The sequence below is a fragment of the Leucopleurus acutus genome, assembly GCF_964270905.1.
Source record: "Leucopleurus acutus genome assembly, chromosome: 3".
NCBI classification, from domain to species: domain Eukaryota; kingdom Metazoa; phylum Chordata; class Mammalia; order Artiodactyla; family Delphinidae; genus Leucopleurus; species Leucopleurus acutus.
In genome coordinates, this window is record NC_139145.1 from 49349384 (window position 1) to 49371609 (window position 22226).

Genomic DNA, 22226 nt, shown 5'->3' on the forward strand with positions numbered 1-22226 from the left:
ATCCACAAAAGTTTTCTAAGCTCTAGCTAATACAAAAGGAGCTTGAAAAATGGTTAACATGGGGCAGTTTTCTGGAAATAGCAAGTGATATCCTTGCCAATTATAATGAGTCCAAAAAGTTCTGAGAGTTCTGACTCCTCCTTTCTTTGGCTCAGTTAGGATTCACTTAGACAGTTTTTGTTTGTTTGTTTGTGTTTTTTTGCAAAGCTCCTTTTTCCCAGGGAAGTTCTCAGTGCTGGAGCCAACGAGCCAATCATTGCCCTGATGGGGCACAAGGCTGTGCTCCCCTGTCACCTCAGACCCTCCCCCCAAGTGGATGCCCAATACATGGAGTGAGTGGACTCAAGATCACCCCTTAGCTAAGACAGTTTTTTTAAATGTCTGATCATCAGGGAACACCATGGGGAGTGTTGCTCTGAGGCTGCAAGATACACCCTTCTGATGAAGAGCAGTACAGATGCAGCTTTGAGCATTTATCCTGTCACAGTAATGGTACTTTAAGTGTATGTGGCAGGTGAGTCTCTGGGATAGGAGTCTGTGTGGCTGAGTTCTAGGATAAGACCTGTCATTTCTCACATGACCACTCTGCTCACATACAAGGAGAACTGGCAAGAGAAAATGGAATTCCACCTCCTCCTGGTGATTTTGTGCAGTATATCTCCATTCTATGCAATTTTCTTGTAGCACATCCCTCCTCCCCTTGAATCATGGTAAGAACCCCATAAACTCATTGTATCAGACCAGTGAAATGTTATATTCATCTCTCTGTCTCAAGTTTACTATTCTCAGATGTCTATAATTTAATCTCTCCACAAATATTTTCATAAATTCAGTATCAAATATTTATATCAAAGTGACTTACTGGTACATTTCTTAAATTTTATTAACTGACGATTGCAATCAAATGTTATCCCAACAACACTGCAGAAGGCCTGAGAGAATGTAGGAGGAAGTAACACATCATCTCTTTCCTGTCAGCCCAGAGGATTTTAGTAGGGTTGAACAACTGGACACTGGCCTAAAGTGTATAATTCCAGGGATGAAATCCTCTAAGATTATGTTATTTATCATTTCAAGGTGAGATTTTATACCTTACTGATGGAGCACAAATAAACTCACAGGAAGTCACCTCTGAGAAGATAATATTCATTCCTTATTTTGTAACAAAGAAGAAAAAAGAAATTGGGAAGAAGTTCATGCTCTACTATTTTTTAGAAATACACTTTTATGCAAGTTACTTGACCTTTAACATTTTTCCATTATTTAAACAAATGTGAGAAAAATACAGCTGACCCTTGAATAACGTGAGGGTTGAGGCACCAACGCCTCACTCCCCAACACTGCCCTTGAAAATTGGGTACTGCTGTCTCTCAAAGGAATTGATAAATGACTCACCCAAGGGCAGAAAGCTGAACCAGTTTGAACAGAATCAGAACTCAAACCCTGGTTCTCTTGATTTCACATATTATGATCTCTAATCGAATATACTTTTCCCCACACTTAGTATGAAGATCTGTAAAATGAAAATACAAAAATCATTGGAAAAAATCTGCATGTAGGTGGACCCACAGAGTTCAAACCTGTGTCGTTCAAGGGTCAACTCTACTACCTACTTCATTGAGATATTATGTAATTTAAATAAGAATGCATGCAAAGAAATTAGTACATTTCATAGTACATAGTAAGTGCACAATAAATGCTGCTGCTGCTGATCTACCCTTGGTATATCAGCAGCAATCATCTTGACATTGACAATAAACAATGCCCTGAACCTCTAGTCCAAAAAATCATATCAAAGTCTAACAGCCTCCTCCAAATATTTCCATGTTTACAGTCTAAAGCTCAAATTTGCCACTAGCATCTGGATTCTAATAGTAGCTAAGTATAGTGGTCAATTTGTTTTCCCTCAGTTGCTTTCATTAGTTTCCAAAATATCACTCCAGACACAGAATACAGCATTGTTCCCTGATTTCACCAAATATATCAACCATGAATGGTGCTTCTGTGTGTTGTGTGCTTTAAAAATTGTGTTGAGATCCAGAAATGTTTGTTACCTTGTCTCCCAAACCACTGGGCACTGTCTAGTGGGCAGCCCTACTACATTTCCAAGAACATCTCAAGGACCAGTTTAGTGTCTCCAGTGTATTCATTCCTTTTTTCACACTCTCTCCTGTTGCCTGTAGCCTTGCTTTTTTCTTAGTATTATATGTTTAGCATCATAGGCCTCAGTGTGAGTCAGAGATGGAGACCTGGAAGATGTATAAAAAGAAGTGCTAACTTGAATAATTCTGAGCCCAGGAGAAAGGTAAGAGAGTAGAGGGCCAGAGACACTTTCATTGGAGCTCAAGGCCCATCTCACGGATGCTCAGAAATCTGTCAATGTCTTCCATCAGGAGTCCTGAGAGGGCCCAGGGTCCACAATGTACAATAGGGTGTCTAGGGAGTAGATAATCGTCCTCCCTATGCAGATTCAATCTCCTGCCACTCCCAGGACTGCAACTCATGCACATCCCCAAAAAGGAAGGCTACAGCATTGATTCACCCACTCATAACTGGGAAAGGAGGAGTTAACAGCATCTCTGGATACTTGATCTTTCTACATTGCTTATTGTACATAAAACTGGAATTTATGGTTTATAGGGCACAACTAGAGAGCGAAAGTCAGTCATGTAGGTTCCCTACCTGTGTGATTGATGGAATGTAAAAGCTAAGAATCTAAAGTGGCTTCCTCAGGCTCTAAGTTTTAAATCACATGTGTTACACATATTGTTAGCACTCATCTCTTAATGTAAAACCAAAATACATCCCAGGGTGGAAAAATGACTTTTTTGAGAAGCACGTCAGATGGTTTTAGACCATTTCAGAGGGGGATGTCGCTGTCTCTGTTCTTGCTTTTTGTGTCTATCACTAATCACAGTACAGTTTGGTGCTAGGTACAGCATGTGATTGCTGTGAATCTGTTTTGACAGTTGAACATTTGTGGTAGTGTAATGACTTAATCAGAACTGTGTCCTTCAGCAAGCCTCTGAGATTACCATAAATCCTAACACTCGACTTCTCATTATTACCTTCTTTGCTTGACTATTTGTTAATATCTCATGCCTTCAAGATTTCTTGTTCTTCCCTTTTTCTGCTACCTTTGATCTCGTAGGATAATCATTCATTCTGAGGAAATTGTTCACAGAGTATTCTTACTACCTAAGTTACACAAGAGATGAGCAATCATTCTGTTTGGTTAAATGTACTAAAACCTAGGATCAAAACAATTTTTGGTTGTTGCTCTCTTAATTGAGCTCCTTGTCCCCTTCACAGTTCACAGGATTAGGAAGTTCCCCACACCCTCTCATCAAGAACAGTGATGCCAGAGTGGTCCATCTGGTGTGTCAGGCTGCAGGCTGGTACCCAGAGCCTGAGGCAACCTGGGAGATCCCTAAGGACAGAATTTAAAGCCGCACTCTGAAAACAACAGAGCAGGTGGAAACAGCCTGTTCTCCACTGAGTCTTCAGTCCTGGTAGCCATGACCTCTTTGGTCCTCAACCCCAGGCTCAACGAGAAGAAGGAAATAACTATTTCTGTTGTCAGGTTAGTTTCTATATCATTACATCTCATTGCCTTGAGTAGTGTTTTAAAAGCTGTGTTTCTTGTGTATTGTTGAATTTCTAATAGCAAGGAAAATGATTTTGAGTCCCTGAACTGTACTTTTTTAGGCAACCTTCCAATACCCAATTGAACTATTCTATTCAAAGTCTCCTACTTGGACTAGAGTTGCTATCATATCTTTGCTAAGTGAGGTGTGATATGAAATTCAAAATTCACAGTATTCTTTCTTGAGCTTGGGTTTCTTACCAGAGTCTCATTTTTTTTTAACATCTTTATTGGAGTTTAATTGCTTTACAATGGTGTGTTAGTTTCTGCTTTATAACAAAGTGAATCAGTTATACATATACATATGTTCCCATATCTCTTCCCTCTTGAGTCTCTCTCCCTCCCACCCTCCCTATCCCACCCCTCTAGGTGGTCACAGAGCACTGAGCTGATCTCCCTGTGCCATGTGGCTGTTTCCCACTAGCTATCTGTTTTACGTTTGGTAGTGTATATATGTCCATGCCACTCTCTCACTTTGTCACAGCTTACCCTTCCCCCTCCCCATAAATTGACAGGAAGCACAGTGAAGTTGAAGCTTTCCTTTATCCTTACATAAGCACTTCTTTTATTCATAATATTTATGCAATGGCACAGTAAATAGTTGAATTATATTAAAATCATTGAAATGATTGTTTTGTCTGTAAGACACCAGGGAAGTTATTTGTATTATTTTACTGGTCGATTTGAAAATGGTGGAGGCAAAAAAAATGGTGGAGGCATGTGTGTGTGGAGTGATCAGATTAGGACTGACCCATCCCGTCTAGTGTAGACAGGGGCTACAGTAGAGAAGAATTTAAATGTTATAAAAAAAAAAAAGACAGAAAATGTAAGATGCTTTAAGGTCAGCATGAACTAGATAGCTGGCTCTTTTGAGAAATTAAGTATGTACTGACACACATTGCCACTTGTTGTAATTGATGTCTATATTTTCCTTCATGACAGAAATAATATATGGATAACTTTGAGTATTATTTTGGCTGTGGTCTGCATTTCCGTGGTTGTTTTCTTCATTGCAGTGCAAAGAAGGTCTAAAAGTAAGTGGGCTGGGGCAATGTGATGACTGTCATTTGAGTTTGTCCATTGTTGGGACCAGGTGGAGTAAGATGGTGACTTGGAAGAGTAAAACGGTTATCTAAAAGAGTTAAATGATATGTAGGTGACAGAGACTGAAGGCTTGGAAAGCAGGAATATGAAGGGTCATTTTTTGGTAGCACTTCTTCAGTTGGGAATCTTGGTTTTATCTTGGTACTGAATGGCATGTTATTCTCAGTCTTGCTATTGTGGAAAAAATGCTATTTGCCCAACAGAGTAGATTACCACATGGACCCTAGTCCTTCAGCCTGCCTTAGTTTGGCTTCAGTTAGGATTTATATAGGGGCCCTGAGTAACCTGGTTCCCATAATGGAGCAGATGAGATGTCCAGCAGTGAAGTGTGGGACACCACTGTGTACACAGCAGCAAAAGAAAAACAAACTATCAAAATAAGTTAATTAAAAAGAAGCCAAAAAAAAAAAAAAAAAAAAAAGAAGCCAAAAGTATAGTTATAACCCATATTTGAATAAGAGGATAACTTAGAGATAATTTAAACTTTCTCAAACATTCTCCTGGAGAACACTTTCCCCAGATGTTAATTAGGGGAGATTTGGGGAAATATCTGATTAAATAAAGTTGAAATTTCTTACTTTAAAAATGATCAGAGATATTAAATGATAATATGAATTATGAATCTCTAAAAGCATTGAATTTCATGAAAGAATACTTAAGAAAATATTAAGTTTAAAATGTATAAATGTCCATATTTTATAAAGTTAATATATAATTTGAAAAAATACATAAGATGGAATGAATCAGAGTTTTCTTTTTATATCCATGGGTGATATTTATTTCACTCTCCATATATTTCTGATCCTCCCTATTGTCCATAATAAGAATGTATAATACTCTGAAAAAAATTGTAGAAAAAATAGTCAATAATTTTTTTCTAGTTATACTTTCCATGCATATCAGTTAATCAGACATAAGGTGAGGATCCCTCTTTAAGGAGAATGGTGGATCAGCTGCAAACCAAACATCATTTAATAGATGTTCTGCTGAGCCACAGTTCTCCACAGACTCTGACCTCCTTGCTGGGTCCCTGCCTTCTCCTTTGCTTGAGCAGACCCACCAGGAAGGATCACCTGAGAATGCTGAGAGGGTAAGGGGTGGATGAGGAAGGGCAAAAAACCCCTTATCTCAAGAGGGGCCTGCTTCCTCTCTCATGATTGGGTCCAGTTGTTTCACATGACATCGCCTTTTCCCATCCTGGACCACTTCCTCTACATTTGGCATCCCTAGCATGGAAACCAAAGAATGTTAGCATGGATGCGGAACTGGATTTGTGGTTTCTCCACCCAGACACTAAATAAAGGTGTAAACAACAGTCCGTTTTCTTGTTACAGAATCATAAAATTGTAACAGGAGCCCCAAATGGTAAGAATCCTAACAATTTATTCTTCCAGTAAAATTCCTGAAACATAGGAAGCCCTTGATTAATGTTGTGTTGAATTACATGTTGAACCCAATCCCTCATTTTCCCTGTGAGGAGACTGAGGTCTAAAGACATTCAGGGACCAATTTAGTCCTAGTAACAGAACTGAGATGGGGATTCTGAACACACAACTTGCAGTCTTGCAGTCCCTTCTCAGCCGTGGTGTCTATCTCAGGCAAGGGCAATTTTGAGTTGAAATACAATGTTGGTAATATTTGTGTTCAACAGCAGCTGCCAGTTGGGACTTCCTTCTTTCCATGATCTAAGTAAATCTGTGCTCAAAATACTGCTGCATTGTCCTAATCCCACATCCTCCTCAATCTAATATACCTGCCATGGACCCTTACACTTCACAGTGCTGACTTGGTTATCCAGAGTGACAGCTAGAAAATAGGTGAAGTCATCCTCAACAGTCATCCAGGAGAACATGGCTTAGCATTGGCACTTATCATCCATTGAGGAAGACTTCGTATGTTTAATTTGTCCAGTTTGGCCAAATAATTCATATTAAGCAAAACACATATTTTAGAATAGTGATGGGGTAAATAGCCATGAGGTTTCCCTATCACACTTATTTCGATAGGGAGAGAAAAAGTTCTGCAATATAATGGAAGACTCAAAACGCTTTAAAAGTTGTAATAGTTGTTCTGGGACTGATCCTTTTACCCAAAGCAAAGTTTCTGTTGCATCTTTCCGAAGTTTGATTTCTGGGTAGTTTGGGGCAAACCTCTCTCTGGCTTTGCCCTAGTTCTTTTTCTTCAGTTTTGGAGGACATGAACATCTTCCATGGAGTGGGCTTGCCTGGCCCCAATGCTGGATGGGCTTAGAGAGCTCCAGTTGAATTAGAGCACTTATTACCCCCTCCCCAAGCCTCTCCTTTTATCCAACACATCTCCAAAATTGTCCAACCTTTTTTGCTCCTTCAGAATTGACACTTGGAAAGTTTCTTCACTCCCAGTTTTTTCTCTACATTTTTCTATATGGCCTTTGTATTTTAGATTATTCAAAAGCTTTGTTTTCATAGTCTATCTCATATAAACCATGTTGAACAATTTTTTAAACATTTTCCCCCTCCCTCGCTTCCTTCCTTCCTCTCACTTCCTCTCATCCACAGCCAGGTCAGTGTGAAAGAGCCAGTTTTACCTTTAACCTCATATTCAGTTGAATACACATCACATGTAATTTATGATCTAATCATCTGTTTGCCATGAGCAATGTTAGCATTTTGATGCCTAGATTCACAGTCTCATAACTTTCAAAAGATAGTCAAAATAAATTTTTCTATGGAGCTTACTGAGACCACTTCCAGGAATTCACAGTATGCTTCACTTTGCTAATTGTAGTAGCAGAGAGCTAGTAATTACTCATACTTGTGTGCCAAGTTATTTTTTCTGTCTCTCCATTCTCTATGTCTTCTGAACTTCCATGGTCTACTAGAAATGTCTTCATCACAGTTGACCTGGGTCTGAAAATCAATAACTCCATCTTTTTACTCTTCATCAGTCTCTGTAATATGCTTATTTTTTATACATCTTTATTGGAGTATAATTGCTTTACAGTGTTCTGTTAGTTTCTGCTGTACAACAAAGTGAATCAGCTATATGTATACATATATCCCCATATCCCCTCCCTCTTGAGCCTCCCACCCACCCTCCCTATCCCACCCCTCTATGGCATCACAAAGCACCCAGTTGATCTCCCTGTGCTATGCAGCAGCTTCCCACTAGCCATCAATTTGTAATATGCTTATTCTTAGCTAAAGTGAAACTACAGACATTTCAGTACATTGAGTTTCTACCAGGTTTTGGCTATCTGAAACAGTAAATTTTGGCAGACTATTTTTGTTATAGTCTTTGCCCTCTCTTTTTTCACATTGCATAGTCTGGTTACCCATAACAGTATGTATGTCTGGGATCGGTGGAAATACGGCTCAAACTTCTGGATACTCTCTGATCTGTCCATTCGAATCCTGTCTCTCGCTTGTTGAAAAATATGGATTCTTTTCATTTCTTTTAAAATTATTTATTTTTACCTTTTTTTTTTTTTTTTTTTTGCAAGAAGTATGTGAAGGCTACATGTCTACTGGGGAATAAAATTGATATTGTCAGTTTTCCATCATGGCAGTAATAAATTCCACTGAAAGGGCCATCATGTAGTTGATTTTCAGAATCACAGCGGAAACCCCTACATTGATTCCAATTTTTAATACGGGTGCTTCTCTCTCTCTTTCCCCTGCTGGGTTCTTTTACTGAGCTCCTCCTTTGCCTGTGAGGCTCTGATTCCTGCCGTCCATATCCAAGTGCTCTCCTTAGCTGAATCAGCTCTCTTTTGGGGAGGTGGGTGAAAACGTGCTTTGGCAGCTTTGGTGCTCTCCAGTCAGGCTTCAAGAAGGTTGGCTCTAGGGTAATAAATCATCCCAGTTTGTCTGGGATGAGCCTGGTTTTAGTAATGACATTCATGTGTCCCAGGAAACCCCTTTTCATGATGCAGAAATCTCCAGTTTTCTATAATGGGTACAGAAGTTTGGAGGAAAACTGTAAAACCAGTGCAGCAGCCCAAAAACTAGGTCTGAAAGCAACACTTTTTTTTTTTAATTTTGTTTATTACTTGCTTCTTATTAGCTTTTATTTATTTATTTATTTATTTATGGCTGCGTTGGGCCTTTGTTGCTACGCGGTGGCTTTCCCTAGTTGTGGTGAGCGGGGGCTACTCTTCTTTGCAGTGTGCGGTGTGCGGGCTTCTCATTGCGGTGGCTTCTCATTGCGGAGCACGGGCTCTAGGCACGCAGGCTTCAGTAGTTGTGGCACACAGGCACGCAGCATGTGGGATCTTCCTGGACCAGGGCTCAAACCCGTGTCCCCTGCATTGGTAGGCAGATTCTTAACCACTGTGCCACCAGGGAAGTCCCTGAAAGCAACACTCTTTTTAATATCAAATGAATACAGCATAGATTATCTGCCTTCTTTAGTCACTGTCACTGTTTTTTCCCCTGATAACTGATGTTGGCAATTATGATTTGCAGTTCACAGTAATGAATCACCTGTTGTTGCATCAGTCTGAGTGACATGACTTGTGTGCAAAGTAAATGCATTGTAATCATGAGCATTATCCATCCATCTTTGACTTTGCTTGTAGATTAACTGTTGTGCATTGCATTGAGATAGCTAAAATTTTTTTGAAAGAATACTGGCTGAAAATTTCCCAAATTTGATAAATAGTGAACACTCATAGATCTAAGAAGCTCAGTGAACCCAAAGCATAAGAATCACGAAGAAAACTGCACAAAGTCACACAATAATCAAATTACTGAAATCTAGTGATAAAGGAAAAATCTAAAAACCAGAAAGAGAAAAACGATACATTATTCTTATTCTGTAATAAGAATAAGAATTACAGCAGACTTGTTAGTGGAAAAAATGCAAGTCAGAAGAGAGTAAGGGTAACTTCTTTAAAGTATTAAAAAAAATTTTTTAACTGTCAATCTACAATTTCCCCACCAGAAATAAATTTCAAAAGCAAAGGTAAAATACTTATTCATCCCTAAAAAAGGTGAAAGAATTAATTACCAACAGAGCTTCACTACAAATGTTAAAGGAAGGCCTGTAAGCCCAAGGAGACTAGAGCACATGGAAATCCAGATTTGTACAAGGAATGAGATTTATGGAAAATAAATACAGAGACAAATATAAGACTTTTTTTCCCTTTAATATTTAAATCTCTTCAGAAGATGATTGACTGCTTAAAGCAAAAATAATGACATATTTGTGGGCTTTATGACATACACAGAAGTAAAATGTGTGACAAGAATAGTACTTAGGCAAGGAAAGGATAAATGGAAGTGTATTATTGTATGGTTCTCGTTTTTTTTTTTTGGCCTAACTGCAGGGCATGTGGGATCTTAGTTCTCTGACCAGGAATCAAACCTGCACCCACTGCATTGGAAGCGTGGAGTCTTAACCTCTGGACCGCCAGGGAAGTCCTATTTTATGGTTCTTAAACTGCCATGAAGTTTAATATTACTTGAAGGTGGTCTGTGGTTAAAGATGTATACTATAAATATTTATCTAAGAATCCATCATTATGTAAAACAAAATTATAAAACATAATTAATTAAAAATAAAGTATAAGGGGCTTCCCTGGTGGCACAGTGGTTGAGAGTCCGCCTGCCGATGCAGGGGACACGGGTTCGTGCCCCGGTCTGGGAAGATCCCACATGCCGCGGAGCGGCTAGGCCCGTGAGCCATGGCCGCTGAGCCTGCATGTCCGGAGCCTGTGCTCCACAACGGGAGAGGCTGCAACAGTGAGAGGCCCGTGTAACAAAAAAAATAAAAGAATAAAGTATACGTAGAGGAAAGAGAATGCAAACAACAGATGGGCGAGTAGAAAACAAATAGAAAAGTGTTACACACAAACATATCAATAGTAACATTAAGCATAAATGTTCCAAAAGACCCAACTAAATCAAATTGGATAAAAAAACAAGACACAACAGTATGTTGTCTGTAAGAAAGCCAATAAAAATATAAATAAACATTGTGAAAAGTAAAAAGATAGTAAAGAATATAGCATGCTAACACTAATCCAAGAAATCGGAAGTGGCTATATTAATAGCCATATTAATATCAATCAAATTAGATTTCAAAATATAGAATATTACCAGGGATAGAGGACCATGTAGAAATGATAAAGGGCCAATTTATCAAGAAGATAAGACAATCCTAATTGTTTGTGTGCCAGTTAACAGAGTTTCAAAATACATGAAGCAAAAAACTGATAGGTCTGCAAGAAGAAACTGACATATCTACAATATACTCACAAATGTCAATAACAATATCTCAGTAATTGATAGAACAAGTAGAAAGAAAAATCAGTGAGGACATAGTAGACTTAAAGATGGCTCTCAACCAACTTCACCTAATTGATGGTTATAGGACATCCCACAACACAACACAACAGCAGAGTACAAATACAACTTTTTCTCAAGTGCCTACAGACCATTTACAAAGTGTCATTTACATTCTGTGTCATAAAATTAAGAAAGATTTCAGCAAAATGCAGGGTATGTACATTATTTGTAGCCTCATTAGCATGAAACTACTGTGGAAAAGAAATCATGAATGTGGGATCCTGGATGGAATCCTAGAGTAGAAAAGGGCATTGGTGGAAAAACTGATGAAATGCAAATGAAAGCTTTAGTTTAGTTAGTAATATTGTTACCAATGTTAATTTCCTGGTTCTGATCATTGTACTGTGGTATTAAGATATTAACATTAGGGGAGGCCAGGTGAGGAATATATGGAAACTCTCTACTATTTTTGCAACGTTACTGTAGGTCAAAATAAGGCTTTTTAAAATGTCAGTTTTTGCCTATTAAATTAGCTTTTGTGGACTGCTGCCAAGAACATAGTTTAAGTAGTCAGAAAGACATAGGTTGCAATCCTAGCTTTATCACTTATTACCTGTGTGTCTGTGGATCAGTTACTCAAGTCCTCTGGGCCTCCATTTTCTTAATCTGTAAAACTGAGATGATGATACCTTCATTATAAAATTGTTGTGAGAATTAGGTATGTAGGTTAAGTGCCAAGTACAACGCCTGGCACAGAGTAGGCAGCAGCAAGACTGTTTTCCTTCCCACTGCACGATTGAGTTGACCTATGTGCTATGTCCCTATCCTTTTGGAGCCCATAGTCCAGAGAGAAAACCATTCCAATCATTTCAGCTTTACATGATTTCCTTTCCTGTGGCACTCGTCAATCTGCCTTGTACTATTTGTGATTCAGCATTAGTGATTCTCATGAGCAAGCAAAGAGAATAAGAGAAAAGATGGCAATACACTGTACTATACTGTGAGCTCCTTGAGAAGGGGACTACTGTTTCTCACTTCCCCTGATTCACCACCCAGACCTGAGGACAGGGCCTTTCACAATTGTATTGAAGTCAGTAGAAAGTAGGAAAGGAAGAGTAATCTGACCACCCACCCAGACTCCTTTTCGGTAAGGCTGAGGCTGATGGCTTTTTGTTTTTGTTTTGTTTTTCATGGGAGGAGGATCTGTGTCCTCTGCATCCTGGGCTGCTCCAGCCTTTTTTCTTTCTTTTCCACCCCTAGTGGTTCCATGCCAGGCAAAGGGCCAGCAGGAGGATGATATTAAGGTTGATTTGTCCTCTTCCAGTCATATGGTGACGGGAATGCCTTCTGTTGGGAGTTCTGTCATTTTCCTTTCTTTCCCTCTAGGCTTCAGCATGGTTTGGGAGACCTTCTGGCTTCCATCCTGTTAATCATGCAGCTTTCAGTCTGCAAGCTTGAGATGAGGGGTCCCACCACTGGAACTTTAGCTGTTCCATTAGAGGCTTGCTGGTGGTATCTGTTCCTGCCAGCACCACATGCATGCTGCCCTCTGGGGAGAGACTCGTACCTCCTGCTGACATGCCGAATTGCCCTCTGAGGACAAAAAGATGCTTACAGCCATTGCCACAAACATGTTAAGACCTCACCTCATAGGTGGGGACATGTCAGAAGCAACTGCCCTGGCCATGCTGGCTCTGCTTCCTCCTGGATCCATGAAGGCTGCTCCTGCCAGTGCTCAGTTGATCTGTCCTGAGTGTGAAGACTTGGTGGATGCCATGTCCATAGCACCTGCTGTGGCTCCTACTGTTAGTGCTGCCTCCCTGGCCCCTGCTGCTGCCCCTTAGTCAGGCAGCATAGGTTTCATGATTGCAGAAGAGTGTGTGCTTCCATAATCACAGTATGTCTGGGAGGACTACTGGCTTCCTCCTTGCTCCCACCTAAGCATAACAAGAAGAGATGACCTTAAATATCTCAGGGACCTTGTGAAGTCACCTGATTCTGACCTGACCTTGATGCCCTTCTCCATAGATACTCATGACCTGTGCCAAGGGGGAAAAAACCAATAGAGAAAATGAGTGAGACCAGAAAGGCCTGCTCCCTCTCTTACCGTAGATGAATAAGTCAAGAGTTTGACTTGAAGTCAAGTCCAATCTCCTGTTTAATCCCCTCTCTAGTATCCATATGATGGTGATTCAAGTTTTACTTGAATAGTTCCAGTGTTAGAAAGAGAACTGCCACAATAGACCTTTATTTTATATACCTTTGTTCATATATCTTCAGAATATATTCCTAGAAGTGAGACTGCTGGCCATTTTGATAGCGACTAACAAATTGTACACATGCACACAGCTTGTAGCACCTCTGACGTAGACAAAAATCGATACGTGACAGTCACAGGGAGATGGATTAGGACTCAAATAAAGGGAGGACTTTCTATTAGTTAAAAATGTCCCGCAACAGATCAGACTGCCTGTATTGGAATTGTAAGTGTTCAAGAATAGATTAGATGGTCAGTATGATTTAGAAGGCATTACAACAGTGGGTATTCGAATGGAGGAGCTGGTATCTACGAAATCTCACTTTGGAAGCACTAGGAACCTTGTGGCAAGGCCTCTGAATGGTGGCTCATTTGGTCTCGAACCCTTCCAAATGCAATTCATTTTTCAGGTGAGCCCCAGAGCACCACCTGCTTTGCAGGAACCAAAACACCCTGGCCCCATTTTCTACAGTATCTGCTAAGTCTTACTTCTAGACTCTTCCTGTCCTCTGCCTCAAAGGGAGCTAAATCCATTGTGTCCCAGCTGGGATGGCCTGAGCACTGCTAGAACTCTCCCCTGGTGGTCTCAGGAGGTTTTCCCAATAAACAAAAAGATCTCAGGGCAACACACCAGGAGGTAAAAAGAGCAGCTATTGGCAACCTTCAGATGGAGATGTTGTTTTTCCATGACTACAGATTGATATCTTTATTAAGTTGAAGGGCTACAGCCTACAGGGAGCCAAAGAGTGGGAGATTAGGTGGAAAAAAAATTGGAAGGAAAACAAATAGGCCCAGCCACATTCCACTCCTTCTGTTAAAAGAGTTACCAAGTCCTGTACATTCTACTTCACCTCTCACATCCATCTCTTTTTCTTGAGAGGTTGAGCCCTAATTCAGATTAATAAAGTACATCACTGATCTCATCATGCCTCAGCTCAAAAACCTTTAATGGCTCCCTGCCACCTACTGAAAAAAGGTACGTGCGAATCACTCCCTCCCTCCCTCACTCTGGCATGCAAGGCCCACTATACATCCCCAACCTCCTTGTTTGGTGTTACTGTCCACAGTCCCCCTCACACACTCAGCCAAAGGTCTCTTCCTCCACAAAGGCTTGGTGAACCTCTGGGGCTGTGTCAGATCTCTCTTTCCTTTGAATCCATGCCATATTTGGGAGTCCTCCCATGGGGAGGCCCCTAACAGCTTGGGTTCCATGTCGGAGTGTATTATTTGCAATACTGTCTTTGTTCTGCTGTATCATTCTTAAAGGGAGGGACTGAAATGCCTAGACTCACCTGGTCAGCTCTAAGGTCTTTGCAGGCCTGAGCCATTTGAACCATGTAATGCAGTAACACAGATTTATTGCTTAAGGCTATATTTTGTCAAGACAGCTGAAAAGACACATTATCTCTTGTCCCAGTTTCCTTAACAGCCTCATAAGTGTCTGTTTCCCTAGCATCTACAAGCACAGCACCTACTAAATGCAGTTAACCCATACATAGTGCCCTTTTAGACAAAGGGGCCCTCTGGGCAGACACAGCCCCTCAGACACACAGTTTGGCTAGTAGACAGGTGCCCTTTCCTCCAGGCTATGGCAAGCCAGCACCAGGATGACTATACAGCTTGGTGAAAGTAATGCAGCCTGGATTGTATACTCTCACCCTCACCTCTGAACCAGGTGCCCTTGTGCAGTGAGCAACCTACACAATATTATGGGACGGTCTTACCGGCCCTAGAGTGACTCACAGGCCTCAGACTTGAATTCTGTGCCCCCCCCCCCGCCCCCCGCCCCGCCTTTTCCGCCCCAGGCCTATTGCAGTTCACTTGTTCAACCCCCTGAGCAGCTTCGCCTTCCCTGTAGACCAGATGGGTTGTAGAGAGCTGTGTAAAGTTTCCATTAGTTTATCAGCAGTATCTTTGTCAAGCTTTTTTTTTTAAATCACATTTGGTTAACAAAACACAGTCATTGTGCCCTGTCTTCAACATTTAACATCATCCAACTCATCCATAGTTATGTCCCTCACTGTGAGGTTACCTGAGTCAAGCCATAGGGACACATTCCAATCTTCCAAGACTTCTCAAAGCCTGCTTTTTTAAAAAATATATATATATTTATTTATTTGGTTGCACTGGGTCTTAGTTGTGGCAGGTGGGCTCCTTAGTTGTGGCTTGCCAGCTCCTTAGTTGCGGCACACGGGCTCCTTAGTTGTGGCATGCAAACTCTTAGTTGTGGCATGCATGTGGGATCTAGTTCCCTGACTAGGGATCGAACCTGGGCCCCCTGCATTGGGAGCACAGAATCTTAACCACTGTGCCACCAGTGAAGTCCCTCAAAGCCTGTTTTAATTTTGTGTCTTAAATCAGGATAAGCCAGTGCTCTGGAGAAAACACATATCTGCTAAGTCCTCTTCTTTTCCCAAGGTGGTCATCCTGACACCTCGCAAGTGCATTGTCTCCAGCTGTTAGGGTGATGAATTCTCCCACACTGGGACCCATATGAGTCCATTCCCGCTACAGGAATTTCCAGACAGGACAGGGAGAGTGAATTAGCTGCCTCAACAACTGACTTGGTGAAGATTACAATCAGAGACTCAAACACCATGGGAACTCAGAATCACAGAGCCACCGAACTTAAGCAGCAGAACAGAGTTCACCTGATAGAATGCATTGCCTTTACTTCAAGACATAAAGACATCTTTTCCTGATCGGGGGTATATTTTATCTCCTTTACAATTTTGCTTTAGTGAAATTGAGTATATTGTCACTCAACAGAGAAACATGCCATTATTCAATGACTGCTGATATTTAGGCTGAAATAATTATTATATGTTCCTAGTGAATTGAACTTTTTACAATTGTAAAGTGTCTCTTCATAAGTCTAGTTATACTTAATGCTATAAAGTCTACTTTGACTAATTTTAGCAAGCCACCCAAGCTCTCCTTTTGTTAGACCTTATATGGGGCTTTTCCCCCCAAACCTTTTAACCTAAATTTTTAGTTTGCTTTATATTTAAGTTATGTATGTCTCACATAAGGAACATGTAGTTCAGTATCTTATTGTCTAACAATCTTTACATCTACTTGGTGTAGTCTGTTTACACTCAATAGAATCAATGTTTATTTTGGTTTAGCTCCATCATCTCAATATTTGTTTCCTATTTCACTTATCTATTGTTTAGTTACGCTTAACTTTTTAACATCAAACCATAATACAGCACTGTAGGTAAAAACATTGGCTCTGGAGTCAGACAGCTTGGGAACATTTCCTAGTTCCACTACTTGCTAGGTGTGACCCTAACCATGTTTCTGAACCTCTCTAAGCTTCATTTTCTTAACAGGAAAATGGGATGGTAATAGCAATTATCGTAACTATCTGACAGGAGAGAGTTAGTTTTTAAAAATCTCAGGTAAAAAACATTTGACATGTTTTGTCGTAATGTTTATATAATATACTTTCTATTAATCTTACCTATTATTTTATTAAACAGTAAACATAATTTCTAAAGCTAATACATTTCCATAGCTCCCCTGACATAGAAAGTAGGAGCTGCATCTGCCACCCTCTGTCATCTTCCATATCAGTGTTGTCTGATCATTTAGATTGACATTTGTATTTCTTTTCCACAAAGAAAAATTAGCTCTTAAAATTTTTATCAGATTTTTGTGCATGACTTCTTGTCTCTTACATTATCCTCTTGGATTCTGTAGCATATGCTGTCGGTGCCCTGTCCCATATTCCCTTGGCCCACGTGGGTTCAGCAGTAACCACAAGAGATATTTGCCCTGGCAGCTTTCCACATCAGGAGCCTTGATCTCTCTTCTCTGCCTGAGAGCTTTCTCAAGCACCAGGGGAGCTTTCTCAGCTGCTAGAAGGAGCAGCCAGAAGTGCAGGGAATGGCAATCAGTGGATAAATGTCGCAGCATCCCTGTCCTCTGTTAGTGTGATTCTGAGCCATTTTTCTCACACGTGTTCAGAGAGTTCCAATTTTCCACAATATTAACCTGCTCATTAATGTATTTTCCTTAGCTTTTTTCCCACCCTTGTCTCACTTTCCCAGTTTCCTCATTTGTGTTTCCTAGGATCATCTTCCAAGTAAATACTTACATCCAAGTCCTTCTCAAATTGAGATTGTCATGTTTTTTTCTCCTTTGTCTCTAACATTGTGGTGGTTTTCAACAATTTATTTTCAAATATTAATAAACATGGCATTCTGAAAATAAACTTAATATGGTTGTAACACAGAGAGATCAGTAGATAAGTTGATTTATTTTGTTAACATAGTACCCTATAATTTTCATTTCTTGTAATGTCTTATCAAGTTTGGGCATCAAAGTTACATTGCCCTTACAAAATGTGGTGGAGAGTATCCATATTTTTCTATTCTCTAGAAGAGTTTGTGGGAGATTTTTGTTTCTTCCATTTTAAATGCTTAGAAGAATTCCTCATGAAAGTCATCTGGACCTGTAGCTTTCTTTATGGGATGATTTTTATTTTTATTTATTTGTTTGTTTGTTTGTTTGTTTGTTTGTTTGTTTATTGTTTTTGCGGTATGCAGGCCTCTCACTGTTGTGACCTCTCCCGTTGCGGAGCACAGGCTCCGGACGCGCAGGCTCAGCGGCCATGGCTCACGGGCCCAGCCGCTCCGCGGCATGTGGGATCTTCCCGGACCGGGGCACAAACCTGTGTCCCCTGCATCGGCAGGCGGACTCTCAACCACGGTGCACCAGAGAAGCCCTATTTTAATTTTTTTTCAATGAGAAATTGATTGATTGATTGATTGATGGTCATGCTCCCACAGCTTGCAGGATCTTAGTTTCTCAACCAGGGATGAAAAACCCATGCTCTGCAGTGAGAGCACAGAGTCCTAACCACTGGGCCGCCAGGGAATTCCCTGGGATGATTTTTAATGTTTCATTTAGTTGCTTTAATGGATAGACTTGTTCAGATTTTCATTTTTTCATGAATTGGTTTTAGCAAGTCACGTTTTCTAGGAATTAATACATTTCATCTAAGGTGTCAAATTTGTCAAACTAGCTCACAGTATCTTCATATGAATTTTGTAATCCCTGTGGCATATTTTCTCTCTAAGGATTTATTAATTTAAAAAATTTTTTGTCATAACAGTGGTGTTTTGAACATGAGAGGAGGCAAACTTAGCTTACTGTTCCCTATTTAACCATAATTCCAATTATTTTTAATGACTTATTTACTCAAGTCAGGGCAGAAAAAAATGGAAAATTTTCTCAAAGAGATTACCTCTCACAAAGGATGTAAATCAACTTTAATGGCTTCTGAAGTGAAAATTTCTGAAGCTCCCATTCTGTGCTTTCCCCCACTTCCCCCCAGCATTTTGCCCTAGAGAGATAGTCACACTCAGGCTCTTTATTGGAGCCAGAATTTAAATCATAGCTTAAATATCTTTCTGTTTTCCTCATTAAACCTCCTCCAGGTTGAACTCCCTACTTCCAGGAAAAACCACCCTATTTCACCTGAACTGTCCAACTTGACCAATCTTACTCCAGCCTTTTATTATTTAAATGCGGGCAAAAATCACATCTCAGAATTGTGGTAAGGATTAGAGATAATGCATCAAAAGTAACAAGCATAGTACTTGATTCTTAGTTGTACCATAAGTAGTAGTTATTATTATTGCTTTCTGTGCTTGATTCCCCCCCTTCAACACACTAGACTGTAAGCCCATAATGAGATGGGCAGTGTTTTATTTACCTATGTAAATCTCTTCTTTGTGGTCAGTAACTGGCACAAAATAGACATATATTTTTTGTTTGAGAGTCTGAATTGAAGTCCTGATATTCCAATAAAAATTTTGTCCCTTAGACTCCTGGAACCACTACAAAGTGTCACAATTTAGTAAAGGTACTACGAATATTTCCTGTATTATATAAGAGGGCATGGTTGAGTGATAAGGCATGGACCTATCACCAGCACTGTGATATGCCTAGCGCATATTAGATAGTTAATTTTTTTAAATTGATTGCATGGTGATGGGGTAGAGAAGAAAACAAAACTCCCCTAGAGAATTTGAGCTATTTTCAAATATGTACTTTAGCAGCAGTATGCCTGGCCTGTAAGGATATTCAATGTTTTAAAATACAGTATTACTCTTTTATTTTATAAAGAGCTCTTTCAAATCAGTAAGTAAAGAAGAACAGGTGAAAAGACCAGCAGAAAAGGAAACCAAGAAAATTTACAAAATGTGTATCTGAATATTAAACATAAGTAGTATTCAGAAACTACAGACTTACAGTAGAGGAAATTCTATCTATATATAATTAAATAAACTCAAATAGGCAAAGAAACAGCTTGAAGATCTGATGTAGAACTGGTGAGGGTGCAGGGAAGAACGTTCCCTTATAAAATGATGGCATGTTGGCACAATATTTCTGAAAAAAACAATTGGAAAATGCATGTCAAAAGTTTAAAAATTAAACAATACTCTTTGACACAGCATCTCCTTTCTTAGGAAATTATTGCAAAGAAATGATCAGACAACTGTATAGGGATATAGATGCAAAATTTTATTACTTATGGAAATAAAAAGTAAAAACAAAATAGACCTTTTTAGCAGGGAATGTTACAGAGACAATGCACTGAAGGAAAAATGTCAACAATTAAGGAAACTTTTATATCTTAATTACTGATAGGTATTAATGGATTTTCTTCCAAACACTCAAAAACAAAAGAATAAAAGTAACAATTATTATGATCACCAGATGGCAGTGTGGCTCTTTTTTCAAATGGAGCACTTTGCCATTGGTTCCAGGTTGTCACTCCAGAAGTTCAAAGGTTTTTGTTTGGTTGGTTTTTTGCGGTAAGCGGGCCTCTCACGTTGCGGAGCACAGGCTCAGCGGCCATGGCTCACGGGCCCAGCCGCTCCCAGACCGGGGCACGAACCCGTGTCCCCTGCATCGGCAGGCGGACTCTCAACCACTGCGCCACCATGGAAGCCCGAAGTTCACAACTTTTTTAGCCAACCAAGGTTTGTAGTGTTAGTATTGAAATCAAAACTGAGAGTTATAAGGGAACAAGAACTTACCTAGTTCTGACTCCTCATATCCTTTCCATGCCTGACTTGCAGGAATCCCCTTTACTGTATCACTCACTATGGTTAACTCCATCACATTAGAACACCTCCTACTGAAGCTGCCCACTGAGATGTTAGGGAACTTTGTACTTTAAAGTTCTTCTTTAAATGAAAATATACCCTCAGTGAGCCAAGTCAGCTCTGGTTCCTGGCACCACAGAGAACTCTCCCCTTCAGAATTTGGAAATATTTGAAGATAGCACTGTTTTCCCACATTTAATCTTATTATTTTTTCCAGGTGGAAAAGTTCCCAGTTTTCTGCTTTTCTCATGTTTCTGTGTTGCTTTAGTTTCTCTTTGTATTCTACTGTCATTCCCACATTTTCCAGGCAACTATGTAGCTAGCGCTTAGAGCATGGGTCTTTGGAATCCTGACACCAATGCTTCCTACTTGTATGTGCTTGGGCACATTACTTAAACACTCTGTCTTTAAGATTTTTCAACTGTGAATTAGGAAAATAATAGAACCTGTGACCTCATAGGTTGGTGGTGAGGATAAATAGGACAATTTGTGATAAGTAGACAGCACGATACCTGGCACACAAGAAGTGCTCAATTTGTGTTAGCTAGAACTAAACTTCTGTTTTCTGTAAAATAATACTCAGCTCATAAGTTATCATAGGAATCTAATGAGAATGTCAGTAAACTGCCTAACACAGCACCTGGTGCTCAGTAAGCGTGACACAGGAGAGCCTGTGTACAGGGGTGTCTCAGGCCTCCCTGACTCAAGACTAATGAAAACATAAATGATGGCAAGAGTGGTGGTTTGGTTTTCTGTTTCTTTGTTTTGTGAGACTTTACTTTTTTAAGGTAGTTTTATATATGAAGCAGAATGAAAAAGAAGGCAGAGAAATTTCTCATAGACTCCCCTGTCCGCACACATGCACAGCCTCCCCCATTATCAACATTTCCCATCAGAGGGGTACACTTGTTGCAACTGATGAACGGACATTGAACATCATAATCACTCCAAATCCATAGTTTACATTACGGTTCACTCTTGGTGTTGCAGCTTCTGTCTACTATAATATTCCTCCTCCCTAAAGAATGTCCTTAACATTTTTGTAGTACATTCTGCTGGTAGTGAATTCTCTCAACTTTTATTTGTGTCATGGAGTCTTTGTTTTACCTTTCAAGTAGTCCTGTTTCTGACTAAAAACCTATGTGTGATTTTTTTTCAGATCTGGCCATAGGCAATTACAAAGCCTTTCTGGACCTGAAACATAGACTGCCAGATATTTCTCCAGCAAAGATGGGTGTATTCAGGATCAGCAGAGAATTGCAATTTGGGATCTGCAACCATGGCGAGCCACATGCAAGTCCCCACACAGCAAAAGAAGAAAAGGGGAAAAGGAAGTTGGGAGGGCTGCAGTTAACAAAGAGTCAGTGGTTTTCTTTGGCTGAGTCCTTGCCAGGAAAGGAGAGGAGACTTCTTCCTCTTGGGCTCTGCAATGGCGCTGGGTGTGAGAGCTCCCCTTTCTGGTCTCCCAACTCTATTTAATGGAGGTTTCTGTTTATTAATTTTTTATAGCTTTATCTGGCTGCCCTCCCCACACCAGACTTGGAGCACAGCCTGTGCATTGCAGTCTCTGAAAGGAATTGCAGTCAGTGATGCAGGCCCACCCCACCCCCACCCTCGTCCCCACCCTCACCCTCGTCCCCACCCCCCATCCCCACCCCCCACCCCCCATCCCCCGTCCCCACCCCCCACCCCCCATCCCCCATCCCCACCCCTCACCCCCATCCCCTTCCCCACCCCCCACCCCCCATCCCCCATCCACCTATGCTCTTATGTATATCTGGATTCCTAGTTCAAGTGCCCCTGGAGGCCTCTTCACTGGGGCTCTT

At 40.4% G+C, this 22226-nt stretch overlaps 1 protein-coding gene across 1 annotated transcript; it reads left to right on the plus strand.

The window, feature by feature from the left end:
* The first annotated feature begins 3498 nt into the window (after window positions 1-3498).
* Window positions 3499-21991, plus strand: LOC309959612 (uncharacterized protein). The gene is made up of 3 exons (XM_082835961.1): window positions 3499-3583; window positions 4589-4680; window positions 21560-21991. The coding sequence occupies exons 1-3, from the start codon at window positions 3519-3521 to the stop codon at window positions 21877-21879; spliced, it is 477 nt and encodes a 158-aa protein (XP_082692087.1). The 5' UTR covers window positions 3499-3518; the 3' UTR covers window positions 21880-21991.
* Window positions 21992-22226: the final 235 nt, after the last annotated feature.